This window comes from Muntiacus reevesi, chromosome 2 (assembly GCF_963930625.1).
Source record: "Muntiacus reevesi chromosome 2, mMunRee1.1, whole genome shotgun sequence".
NCBI lineage: Eukaryota > Metazoa > Chordata > Mammalia > Artiodactyla > Cervidae > Muntiacus > Muntiacus reevesi.
In genome coordinates this window covers 156349518-156362680 of record NC_089250.1, presented here as the reverse complement: position 1 = coordinate 156362680, position 13163 = coordinate 156349518, and the positions used below count along the sequence as shown (strand labels likewise).

The window sequence follows — 13163 nt, the reverse complement described above, 5'->3', positions numbered from 1 at the left end:
TCCGTTCTTCCAATGAATATTCAGGACTGATTTCCTTTAGGATGGGAGCATAGATAATTTAAATTTGCAAGTAACCCTGTAATCTTATCATATTATTTCAGAAGCCACCTTTGAACTTTATTTCTCAGCTACTGAGATTTTAAAAATCTATTTGGCCTAAGAAGTAAACAAAAGAAAAAGTACTGGCATGAAGGGGCAATAGATAGAAAGTACAAATCAAACCCAGCAAAGTATCAATTGGATTGTGAGTATAGTTGCCTGTCATTAAGAAACATGAACTATTGACTTACTTCAGAGATGATCATGTCATAACTAACGAATAATTTAATTTTTTGATAAACTGCACTGTACCAAATTAACCAAGCGCAGGCCAAAGGTGGCTTCAAAATGTAAACATTAACCAGAACTTGTTAATATAAGGCAGACTTAAAACGTATCTCTTTTTTGTTTATGATATTAGCTGGTTCCATTTTGAAAAGGAAACTGTAGGTCAATCCTGCCCTCCTGGGTGTTTTTTTGTTTGTTTGTTTGTTTGTTTTTTAGATTTTTGTGGGGAAATTAGCTGAAAATACTTTCCATGTTTTCGTAGACTCATTAAAGTTTGTTTAGTGAGTTCTATACAAGGAACTTCAAAATGAGATTTCTATGCTAATAACTTTTCTGATTTAAAAGTTACTATAAGAGATATATAAAATTCCATGGATCTAAAATACCAAACTGATAATATGACATATAACTTGTAATGTGATATACGATGTGGCTACTTTCCATCTTTTTCCTGGAGTATTGATGGACCGTAATTTCTCTTGTTACCGTATCACAGGTTTTGGTACTATTTGTGGGGGTGAGTGTCCTGCTGCATCTATCACCCTGAGTCTTTCCACTGTCTTTTTCTGTGTGTGTTACAGTATACATACTGTAAAATTCTGAATGCCCTGACCCCTGGGTGCAAAGCTAAACAAACCCTTACGGGGATAATTGACCTTGGCCTCATATGATACACTCTTTAAACTAACGGACAAAGAGCTAGTGATGTGTTTCACATAACGGAAACGCAGTGTATTCAAGTTGAATTTTACCCAAAAGCTCATTTACAGTGTGACTACTTTACGAATAAATCTTCCTTTTGATAGAACTAGTCTAGAGTTCTTTGAAATAACCAGCTCAGGTTTTAATCTTTTAAGAGTAGAATTTGATTCGCCATGTATAAACGACAGTGTCAGATATTTTCATTACGTGAAACGAAGTTTTTATGTCTCTTGTATGGGTTCTTTTCTGTTCAGTATTCTGTGTTTTAAAACTTTATCCAGAAATTGAGCTTCAGGAGTTGCTTGTATATTTTTGAGATTAATCCTTTATCTGTTTCCTCATTTGCTATTATTTTCTCCCAATCTGAGGGCTGTCTTTTCACCTTACTTATAGTTTCCTTTGTTGTGCAAAAGCTTTTAATTTTCATTAGGTCCCATTTGTTTATTTTTGCTTTTATTTCCAATATTCTGGGAGGTGGGTCATAGAAGATCTTGCTGTGATTTATGTCGGAGAGTGTTTTGCCTATGTTCTCCTCTAGGAGTTTTATAGTTTCTGGTCTTACATTTAGATCTTTAATCCATTTTGAGTTTATTTTTGTGTAAATGGGCCAAAGAACTAAACAGACATTTCTCCAAAGAAGACATACAGATGGCTAACAAACACATGAAAAGATGCTCAACATCACTCATTATCAGAGAAATGCAAATCAAAACCACAATGAGGTACCATTACACGCCAGTCAGGATGGCTGCTATCCAAAAGTCTACAAACTATAAATGCTGGAGGGGGTGTGGAGAAAAGGGAACCCTCTTACACTGTTGGTGGGAATGCAAACTAGTACAACCACTATGGAAAACAGTGTGGAGATTTCTTAAAAAACTGGAAATAGAACTGCCATATGACCCAGCAATACCACTCCTGGGCATACACACTGAGGAATCCAGATCTGAAAGAGACACGTGCACCCCAATGTTCATCACAGCACTGTTTATAATAGCCAGGACATGGAAGCAACCTAGATGCCCATCAGCAGATGAATGGATAAGGAAGCTGTGGTACATATACACCATGGAATATGACTCAGCTGTTAAAAAGAATTCATTTGAATCAGTTCTAATGAGATGGATGAAACTGGAGCCCATTATACAGAGTGAAGTAAGCCAGAAAGATAAAGAACATTACAGTATACTAACACATATATACGGAAATTAGAAAGATGGTAACGATGGCCCTATATGCAAAACAGAAAAAGAGAACAGACATACAGAACAGACTTTTGAACTCTGTGGGAGAAGGTGAGGGTGGGATGTTTCAAAAGAACAGCATGTATATTATCTATGGTGAAGCAGACCACCAGCCCAGGTGGGATGCATGAGTCAAGTGCTCAGGCCTGGTGGGCTGGGAAGACCCAGAGGAATTGGGTGGAGAGGGAGGTGGGAGGGGGGATCGGGATGGGGAATACGTGTAACTCTATGGCTGATTCATATCAATGTATGACAAAACCCACTGAAAAATTAAAAAAAAAAAAAAACAAAAACTTTATCCAGGAAAGTATTTATATTTTGTAGTTCATATCTATCAAAAGTCAGACATTTGGGGGTTGTGATCAGTTTATGTTGGATTGTGGATGATGATTTTGATTGCTTCTGATTTTAATTGCTTTATTAGAACATTATTAGAACTGATCAGAAAGAGAAGTTATCATTTTGTTTATTCTGCTTTCAAAGTGTATTTGGGGAATACAAAGACCTTTTGATGTACTTACTCTTTTTTCAGAGGACATTAAACTATTACATTGAAAAACAGGAGTGCCATCACAAGCTCAACTTGCTTATCTTAATGGGCATTACTTGAGAAGCTACAGCTGCTATTATTTGAGACTCAAATGGTACAATTTGTAAGTTTAAAATTTGTAGTTTGTTATAGATAATATTTATGCTAAACTGAGTCACATGTTTCTGTTGGAGTTAAACACTCATGTATCTTATATAGCTTCTCATGGAACACTGACTTCCAGTTAAAATACTGTAAACAAAGAGTAAAAGATATAACACAAATTTTGTGTGTTAGTTCACTACACCAGAAGGTAAACTCCAGAAGAGATGTCTGTTTTATTCACTGCTTTGTTCCCAACACATAGGACAGTGCTGAACATAATATGTATTCAATACATATGTGGTGAATAAATGAATTAATATCTAGTTTAGAAATGTATTTCTGGTTTGGCACTTTTGTATGAGGTTTGTATGTTTGATAATCTATTACCAGATGTCTGTGGATTTGAATTAGTTTGTATTTGCATTTATTGAATAAGCTTAAGTTCTTTTGTTGTTTGTTTATACTGCTTTCTTTTTTTTTTTCCTTATCAGAAAAAAGCTTTTAATCATCTTTAGGTGATGAATATAATATACTAAATAAATGTTACAACAATTAATGTAAAGGTATTACATTTCTTTAATACAAAACTTTATAGATTTTATGCTATCTATAAGAGAAACTTTCAGAACAAAGTGGAACGAATTAAAAAGCAAGTGGAATCCAGCAAATCCTTGGTGTGTATCTAAAAGCTGAAAGCAAGAACTAAGACTTGTGTGCCAGTGTTCACAACCCAAGTGTCCATCAGCAGATGAACGAATAAACACCATGTGGTGTATAAATACAAAAGAATATTAGCCCTACTATAAAAAGGAATGAAGTTCTGATATATGCTACAACATGGATGGGGCTTGAATTCATTATGTTAATTGGAAGAAGCCAGACATAGAAGAACAAATACTGTGTGAATCCATTCACATGCGTTTCCTAGAATAAACAAATTCATAGAGACATGAGGTAGCTTAGAGGCTGGCCAGGAGATTTGGTGTTTGGTGGTGCCTTTAAGCTGGTACCTGTGCCTCCATTATTCTTTGAATACTTCCTTACTTTCAAGCATGACGATGTTCCAGGCTCATTTGTACTTTCCCTTTCTAAACCCCGGACATTTCTCCAAGGAGTCCTAGTTTCTTTCAGTGGAGGCTAGTATTAAGAAGTCAAGATGTGAGTTCTAGGTATGCTTATTGCTATTGGAGTGTTGCAGCTCGCACTGCCTTCACTGGAATTAGGGAATCAGCCTGGCCTGTCCACAGTAGGGTCCCAATGGCTCTTGCTTGGTTGAATGTGCTAGAAAAGGGGGGACATACACAAAAGGAGCTTTTTTCTCAACTTCTCTCTATAAATGGTATAATTCTGACAAAAGCTTCCATTTGAGTCACTCCCCCCCCCCCCCCCCAGGAGAAGACTAAAACCTCCTAGATCACTGTCGGCTATTGACAATACCACTTACCTATCCTACGCCCCTTAAGCTCCATCAGGGGCCTTACACTTGCCTTGCCTAAACTCTTCTAGTTGATGTTCACAGAGCTAAGAAACAGCAGGACCCAGGCCTCTTCCCAGAGGGAGTGGGAGGTGGGGCTATACTGCTAATTTCTGGCAAACAAGAAATAGTATTAAAAGTTGTTAAAAACAGAGTTTTTGTTTATAAGGTTCTTATATAGAAATAATTTTGTACAGTTGCTGGTTCTATAAGAATTAAAATCTGTGGTGGATAATGATTGGCTTTAAGGCAAGTGAAGAGTGTTTCTTGACCAGTTGCCTACAGCTGATGAGCTCCAGTAAGAGCGAAACCACTTCTCACTCTGCTGAAACAGTTTTAAAGTGCGAATTGGTCCTGTAGTACTGTGTCAGAAACAGAAACAACCCTTGTGGGGAAAAAAAGCCCTTGAATTAAGAGGAATTTTGTGACTTGGCTAAATTTAAATATAGTGTCTTCCCCTAATGAGTAAGAATTGCTAAAAAGTCAAATAACCTGTGCTTTTTCTTACCCTCAGCAATAGAGATTGTAATTAGTAATTGTAGTCACTATGTCTATATATGAGTGTGAAATTGATTTATACAAGCACTTCTTAATTGAAGCAATCTTATATACAAATGTATAGTTTTGCATCCTACCCCTTTAATATACTCTTGGGCTAGTCCATCATTGGTAGCTTTCGTGATATCTGCTCCTTTACCCCCACCCCCAAGAAAAAGTTTGCACCGCAGCCAGATTGGCCTGCATCAGCATTGCCAACTGGAGGCCCACAGGAGGACTCAGCTGACTGTTTTTTCCCCTGCTCAGTTATGGACAGTCAAGCACATGATGGTGGCCCCTCCCTGCATCTTTCTTGTGTAGTTTCTTGCTCTTGGTGATGGCTTTTTACATATAGGCACACAAATCTTTAATGCCTTTCCTTTTGCCCCATCAGTATTCATTTGAACATTAAAAAACTGAGTTTGCAGACTAAGTGGTTATCAGATGCCAGTTTATATGGATACTTTTTCCAAAGATCATGGGCATATTACTGAGAAACAATATAGAAAGCACTTGTCTTTTGACATTGAACTACATTTGTGTTACTCGTGTAGTCGTGTCCGACTCTGTGACCCCGTGTATTGTAGCCTGCCAAGCTCCTCTGTCCATGGAATTCTCCAGGCTAGAATATTGGAGTGGGTTGCTACTTCCTTCTCCAGGGGATCTTCCTGACCCAGGGGCTGAACCCAGGTCTCCTGCATTGCAGGCAGATTCTTTACTGTCTGAGCTACAGCCTTCTTTAATTTGCAGAAGGATGATATGTAAAACAGAATCTAAGCTGATGTATTTATAGGAACATGTGTGTGTGTTCATTTATAACCTAGATGAATAGCCAGCAGAATGAGACATTTTTGTTGTTCTGTGCTGTCTTGCACTTAACAAGTCTTCTTACAACCTGGTTTCCACCCTCTAAATGCCTTCAGCACCCCCAGCTCATTATGTAAATTCAGTCCCACCCTCACTGAGAACCATTGAACAGTGTTTGCAAGAATGACTGTAAATGTAGTAGAGAATGTATTTGTTGGATTTGTTTATCTATTTACTGTTACTGTTATATTGCTTGAGATTTAAGAAGTTTGATTCAGTTTAGAGTGAGATGCCTCTTCCTTGTGAGTACAGAGATCATTTAAAAGGCTGTTGAGAAACATCACAAGGAAGGCTATGACTGTGTACCTGATGAGTATGTTTTCATTTACATGAGAGGTTTTTTTTTTTGCTTGCCATTAGGGAAAATTCGGAGGAGACATGACCTTAGAGTCTGTCCTTTAAGTATAATTAGGGTCTGGATAGGCTGAAGGGAGGGCCTGCCTTGGTAGCTCAGCAATAAAAAGTCTTCCTGCAATGCAGGAGAAGCGGTTCAATCCCTGGGGGGGAAAGATCCCCTGGAGAAGGAAGTAGCAACCGGCTTTAGAACTCTTGCTTGGGGAATCCCATGAACAGAGGAGCTTGGTGGGCTACAGTCCATGGGGTCACAAGAATTGGACACAACTTAGGGACTAAACTGTTGCCACTAGACTGAAGGGCAGACCTGTCTAGAAAAGAGCAAAGCCATGAAAATGTTAATGTGCACATTGTTTGGAGGAATCTGAAGTAGTCTGGGCAAGGGCTGGTAAGGTCCTATAGTGAAGTACTAGAATTTTAAGATTGTGTTGAGAGATAAGATTGGAAAAATAGTACAGCTGTAACTCTGAGGCATAAACATGAAATGCTCACATCCCCGCCACTTCCCTCTGAGGTACAGTCCTTTAATAATGTCTTGGTTTGGTGTCAAAACTCTTCTGCCACTTTTGATGACTAGAAAAAAACTTATTCCAGGAATTAAGACAGGTTTCACTTGCTTACAAAAGCAGGCAACAAAAACACGTTAATCATAAACTCTTTCTTCTCTATGAAGAAATGTTGAAACTGTTAGCTCCCAGCTGCTTGGATTAAAGAAGAGATGTAATTTGGCTCTAAAATTTGTCCCCCCTCCTTCCTCTTAACTAGTCCTTTCGGAGCTGGGGGAATACCAACCAGTGGAGGCAGAGTTCGCACTATCTGAAACTTGGAAGAGGGAAGCAGTAGCTCTGCCTTTACTCTGATTCATCTGGTTGTGTTCGGTGGTGATCTCTCTGGAGGTGGTGTGTGTGGTATTTTTGGGAGAAGGGGCAGTTTTGTAACTCCTTTGACCCTTGTGCCATTGAGGACTCACTTTGTAGGGCATCTCCTGTTCCTCTGTGACAGAGCCAGTGTGGTGTACACTTAATGCCTTCTCTGGGTGGGATGACACTTACCTGGTGCTGTCTCAGGTCATCTGCCCTTAAATCAGCCTCCTTGCTCCTTGACTTGGAGTTTCAGGAAGGAGAACTGGAGGGAGGATAGAGTGAGACTGAGAAGCCAACAACTCGAGTGTTCCGGATAGGAAGTTATCAGGCCTGGGTTGAGTTGCAGGTAGGGGACAGTGACAGTAGAAATGAGGGTGTAATTGCAGGAAACATGAAATCAGTAAAAGAATATGAGGCTAAAGGATAGAGTTATGACTAAGAAAAATGGTAGCAATGACAGAAATAAAAGATTAGGTGTTCTCAATCTTAGAAGGTGCTGTTGTGATTCTAGATTTAGCCATTTTTTGAATTGAGCCATTGGAAATGCCACTATTCATTTGAGATTATTATAAAGTGAAAATGAAGAGGTAATTTGTTATCTATAATTCAAGAGCACAGGAATGAAAACAAAGTGGGCATCAACTATGAGTTTGTGGTTTCAGTAATCATATTGGATGAATTCTAGGAGGGAAAATAAAGCTGTGGACTGAACCCTGGGGAATGTGAAAGCTGGATAAGAAGATAACCATTGTTTGCGTAATGCTTTTCTGTTGACAAAGCATGGCACGCAGACAAGAGCCATAGAGTTATCAAATGAAAGTTTCTTCTGGTCAATCTATGCTGGAGAGTCACAATGCCTTCATAGACTCATTCTCTTTTAAATAGATTCTTTATCTTCTGTCCATTACCTTTGGTCAGCTCTGAGTTCGACTTCAATAGATATCACATAACATTGACTAGTTATGACTAGTTATGATGTTTGAAAGCACTTTTTAGATTGATTTCCAAATTAAGATTTCAAATTCAGCAGCAACACATTTATAAGTTATGTCTTAAAATTAATTATTTTGAGGAAGGTAGTGACTTCCTTCCAAATGATGAAGCCACATAGTACTAATGTCCCTGTTTGAGAATTATTTTACTTTGTCCTTGATTTGGAATACACGTTACTCATAAGGGTTTTTATTAACTTACTGCATTTATTTATATTGCCTAAACCAAACCTTTATTGCTAGTGTGGACTTTGTCTTAGTTGTAACATACATGCAGCAAGATAATAATGATTGGTTATTTGGAAGTATGTTGTACAAGTAGGTAATTTATAGTATCAAGGCCAATGTCTAATTACTTGATGCCAGGATATTTAACAGGCAATTTCATCTTTTCCTTTCTTAGAATTCTTCATTAAGATTGTTGGACTGTTCTGTATTTTTCTGTCTCAGGATAAGTTGAAGTTGACTAATTTTCAGAAAATAGCTAGCTTAGTACCCCTCATAAACAGCTTAAAAACTAACTTAAGCTAACATAGTTGAATTAGGTTTGTAAATGTTTCTTTAATGAGCGAGGCAGTGCATGTGGGGTCCATTTGAGTTGTGCTGAACATTATGTGTTCTTGATGAGAATGTTTGGAAATCACTATGATACTTCTGTATCCCAGGGTGAAACATGAATTCCTGTCAGGAATCCTTTACACCTTGACTTCTTTCAGGTCAGCTATATGTGTCTGGGCTTGTAGGTAGCTGTGTTTTATTATCTAGTTTTCCTTTGGCAGTAAATATCATTGTTAATGTACATTGTTTTATTACCTTGATTTGTAATTTCTTGCCTAGTTTTTTCTTTGCCTGTCTGATTTCTGCAATAGTTTGTTATGAGTTCTTTACATAGTCTTTTTTTCCCCTTGTGGAGCTGAAGGAATTCTATTAATAATTCTTGGCCACTAATCTTCTCATTATTAGTATCATTCTGTACCCAACATCTTATGAGGTCAAACTGCAGTTGAAGTGAAGTGATAGGATCGAAGGAGAAGAGAGTGAACCTGTATGCTACCTGACCTGTGGTGACTCATTTGGATCAGCTGTTTTATTCTTTTTTTTTCCCCCTCCAAGGAAGGAATTTTTAAAGAATTATTACTGGTAAAATATGTAGCCTTAGGTTTTCCACATCATGAAATGTATGCAACTATATATGGAGTCTTGATTTTAAAAAACCTTTTTTAAAATGTGTGTTTTGACTTTCTTAGATGTAAAACGAAGATCAGGAACGGATTTGAAGTACACAGTGAATCGGCGCCAGTCAGCATGTCAGAGACAGAGCACATAGCCTCCATTTCCTCTGATCAAGATATTGAGAAAACATCGGAAACAAAGGAAGACTCATGCAACTCCTTTTCTGGTGATGAAAGCAGCAGCTTAGAAAATGAGTCCAAACTGTTGTCATTAAACTTTGATAAAACTTTATGTCAGCCTAATGAACACAATAATCAGATTGAAACACAGGAAAATTATATTCCAGATCACGGTGGGGGTAAGGATTCCTGTGCTAACACAGACACAGGCCCAGAAAATTCTGAACAAATAACTAGTTTTCCTGGTGGAGATTTTACACAACAAGTTTTGAAAACAAGTGAAGCAGAACAAGCAGTTACACAAATATTGGCGGAATTAAGGTCATCTACATTTATAGAAGCAGGTAATCAAAAGACTTATTCAGAAAGTCCTTATGATACAGACTGCACCAAGAAACTTATTTCAAAAATAAAGAATGTTTCAACATCAGAGGATTTGTTGGAAGAAATAGAATCTGAGCTCTTATCTACTGAGTTTGCAAAAGATCACCGAGTACCAAATGGAATGAATAAGGGAGAAAATGCATTAATTATGTTTGAAAAGTGTGTGCAAGATAAGTATTTGCAACAGGAGCACACCATAAAAAAGTAAGTTTTTTATTCTTCTAGGTTATTTTTTTACATGAGGATTAAAGATTAAATTCTTTAAAATATCATTTTATTTACTTTTATTTCCACAGTAGAGCCATGCACATAAGTAAAGTTATTGAGCAAATGTCAAGTTTGCCTAGTTAATATGTAACTTTTTTTTTAGGATGTGATACTTTCATTGTTTTAGAAATAATAGGTAAATAGTGTTTTTATGAGTGTTATATATAATATACCTATGTTAAATATGTTAACATATATAGAAATATATATATCTGTAAAGGCACTGTTTTGAATATGATTCAAAATTTGTTTTACATAGAAGTCTTATTATGTTAAGTTAAAGAAAATAAATATTTTATTAAAGTGTAAGTTCATTGAAGATCTAGAAATGTTTAAAGACAGCTCAAATTTTTCAGTTTTAGGAGAATGTAAAGCATTACATTGTCAGAACTAAGATAAATTCAAAAGGAATGAGAAGTCATGAAATTAAAAAATTTTTCTTAAAATCCCCACTGTACATTTATTGGTTTAAAAAATTAAAATTTAGAGAACAGAAGAATTGGTGTATTATCATTCAGTAAATAAGAATATAGTTAATTTTTGACTTCTCTTCAATTTGTGGAGTTAACTTCTATTTTAACAACAGTTTAAATTTCATTTTATCTTTTCCTGGTGTTATATCACCCCGTGTTTTTATTTTATATTTATATGTGTAAGTGGTGCGTATATTTAGATACTCTTATAACCCTTATAAAGGACAATAAAAGTTGCTAGCTTTCATTAATATCGACTGATTCTCTTTTTTAAAAAGTGATACTTTAAAAGTTTTTTGGAATGGGAGGGGCATGTGTAAAGAAAGGGGAGGAGGCAATTGGTTTATCCAGTGAATTTTAATACCAGCATCCAGAGCCTTTTTTTAATTTTTAAATTGTGATAAAATACACATAGCATAACATTTGCCACCTTAACCATTTATCAATGTGCACTTTGGTAGTATTAAGTATATTCACAGAGTATGCAACCAGCACCATAGCTTTTCATTTTACTGATTTGAAGCTCTACATCCATCAAACAACTCCCTATTTCCCCTGCCCTAGACCCTGGTAACCACCACTCTGGTGTGCTTTCTAAGAGTTTGACTGCTGTTGATGCTTCACATAAATGAAATTGTACAATATTTGCCTTTTTGTGACTGGCTTGTTTCACTTAGCGAATGTCCTCAAGGTTCATCCAAACTGTGTAGTATGTGTTACAGTTTCTTTCCTTTTTAGGGTTGAATAATATTCCACTGTATGTATGTTGTTTATTGTTTATCTGTTCATCCATCAGTGGACATTTGGGTTGCTTCTACTGTTTGACTGTCATGAATAATGATGCTGTGAACATGAGTGTACAAATATCTGCTGAGACTCCAGATATCTCTTGATACTTTCTTAATACTGCCTGAAAACTAATGGCAGCTACTGCTGCTAATAACTTTACTGGAATGCTGCTGTTATGAAAAAAGCTATGATTTTATGCTTGGACCATCAGTTTTTCTGCCATTCTTGCTTTTCTGGGTAACTTCCTTATTTCCTGCTATCTATACTTTAATCTTTTAAACTTTCCCTTTGAGATTATTCCTGATACTTCTTTCTACTTTCCTTAGATTTTGAGTCTTGACCACTTTCATGTTTCTCTTGTAAATGATAAGATGTTATAGATTTGATAATAATAGCCAGAAGACTTCGTGTGCCTGGCACTTTCCATGTATTAATGCATGGAATCCTCACAAAACAACCCTATGCGGTATGAACAGTTGTTATTCCCATCTTACAGATAAGGTACCTGAAGCACAGAGAAGTTAAGTGCTAACTTGCTCAGGGTCACAAGTTACTAAGTGACAAAGTTAAAATCTGAACCCATTTAGTCTGGCTTAAGTGGATTTTTTTTTAATGTGCTTATCAGAAATGAACAGGTTACATGTTATTAAATTTATCTAAAAACATTGGGAATACAGTAGAAAGTTAACTCCAAGTTATGTGCACTTGGCATATAAGAATAATAATTTCAGGGCTTGCTGTTCTTTACTTCTTTCTCCCTAAAATGTTTACTTTATGAACTATAATCAGGATTCTCGTGTTTCTAGTTGTTTCCTGCAACAAATTGAGTGTTCATCTTTATCATATAATCTGAGTTAAATCACTGTGCCATAAAAGGCTTGAAGAAGCTTGTTTGCTACACAGTTTTCTGTTCCCAAGCATTTTCACAATGTACCTCCTCACTGCATTCCTGTACTATCAGAGAGGTCTGTCCTGATTACCTGACGTATAGTCATAGTTCAAGTCATTTTCCCTGTTCGCTTGCCCTTTTTTTAGTTTTCTTAATAGAACTTAATCACAACTTGACATTTCATTATATATCTATTTATTGTATAATTTCTCTCTTAGAATGTGAGCATTATGAGTGCAGGGACAGTTCACTGACGTACCCCCAACATATAGACTAGTATAGGTACATAGTAGGTACTCAGTCAACGTTTGTTGAGTAACTGAGGGATCTTCAAAGTAGAAGATGCAAGGAATTAGACCTGGGTCCAAATCTAATCTTCACCCACTTACTAACTATGTGTGTTAGTTGCTCAGTCGTGTCCCACTCTTTGCGACCCTATGGACTGCAGCATGCTAGGCTTCCCTGTCCATCACCAGCTCCTGGAGCTTGCTCAAACTCATGTCCATCAACTTGATGATGCCATCCAACCATCTCATCCTCTGTTGCCCCCTTCTCCTCCTGCCCTCAGTCTTTCCTAGCATCAGGGTCTTTTCCGGTGAGTTGGCTCTTCACATGAGGTGGCCAAAGTATTGGAGCTTCAGCATCAGTCCTTCCAATGAACATTCAGGGTTGATTTCCTTTAGGATTGATTGGTTTAATCTCCTTGCTCTCCAAGGGACTGTCAAGAGTCTTCTCCAGCAGCACAGTTTGAAAGCATCAATTTTTTGGTTCTCAGCCTTCTTTATGGCCCAACTCTCACAACCATACATGACTACTGGAAAAGCCATAGCTTTGAGTATATGGACATTTGTCGGCAAAGTGATATCTCTGCTTTTTAATAGGCTGTCTAGGTTTGTCATAGCTTTTCTTCCAAGAAGCAAGTGTCTTTTAAATTTCTTGGCCATAGTCACCATCTGCAGTGATTTTGAAGCCCAAGAAAAGTAGAATATATCATTACAAAAGAATTACTTGGAAA

The 13163-nt window shown here is 36.9% G+C and overlaps 1 protein-coding gene across 1 annotated transcript in view; it reads left to right on the top strand.

The window, feature by feature from the left end:
• Positions 1 to 13163, top strand: part of CCDC186 (coiled-coil domain containing 186) — a 41314-nt gene that overhangs the window by 2443 nt on the left and 25708 nt on the right. Inside the window, exon 2 of the mRNA XM_065923383.1 lies at positions 9242 to 9934. Within this exon, the coding sequence (XP_065779455.1) occupies positions 9300 to 9934 (635 nt within the window). The 5' untranslated portion in view covers positions 9242 to 9299. The remainder of the gene's footprint in view (positions 1 to 9241; positions 9935 to 13163) is intronic.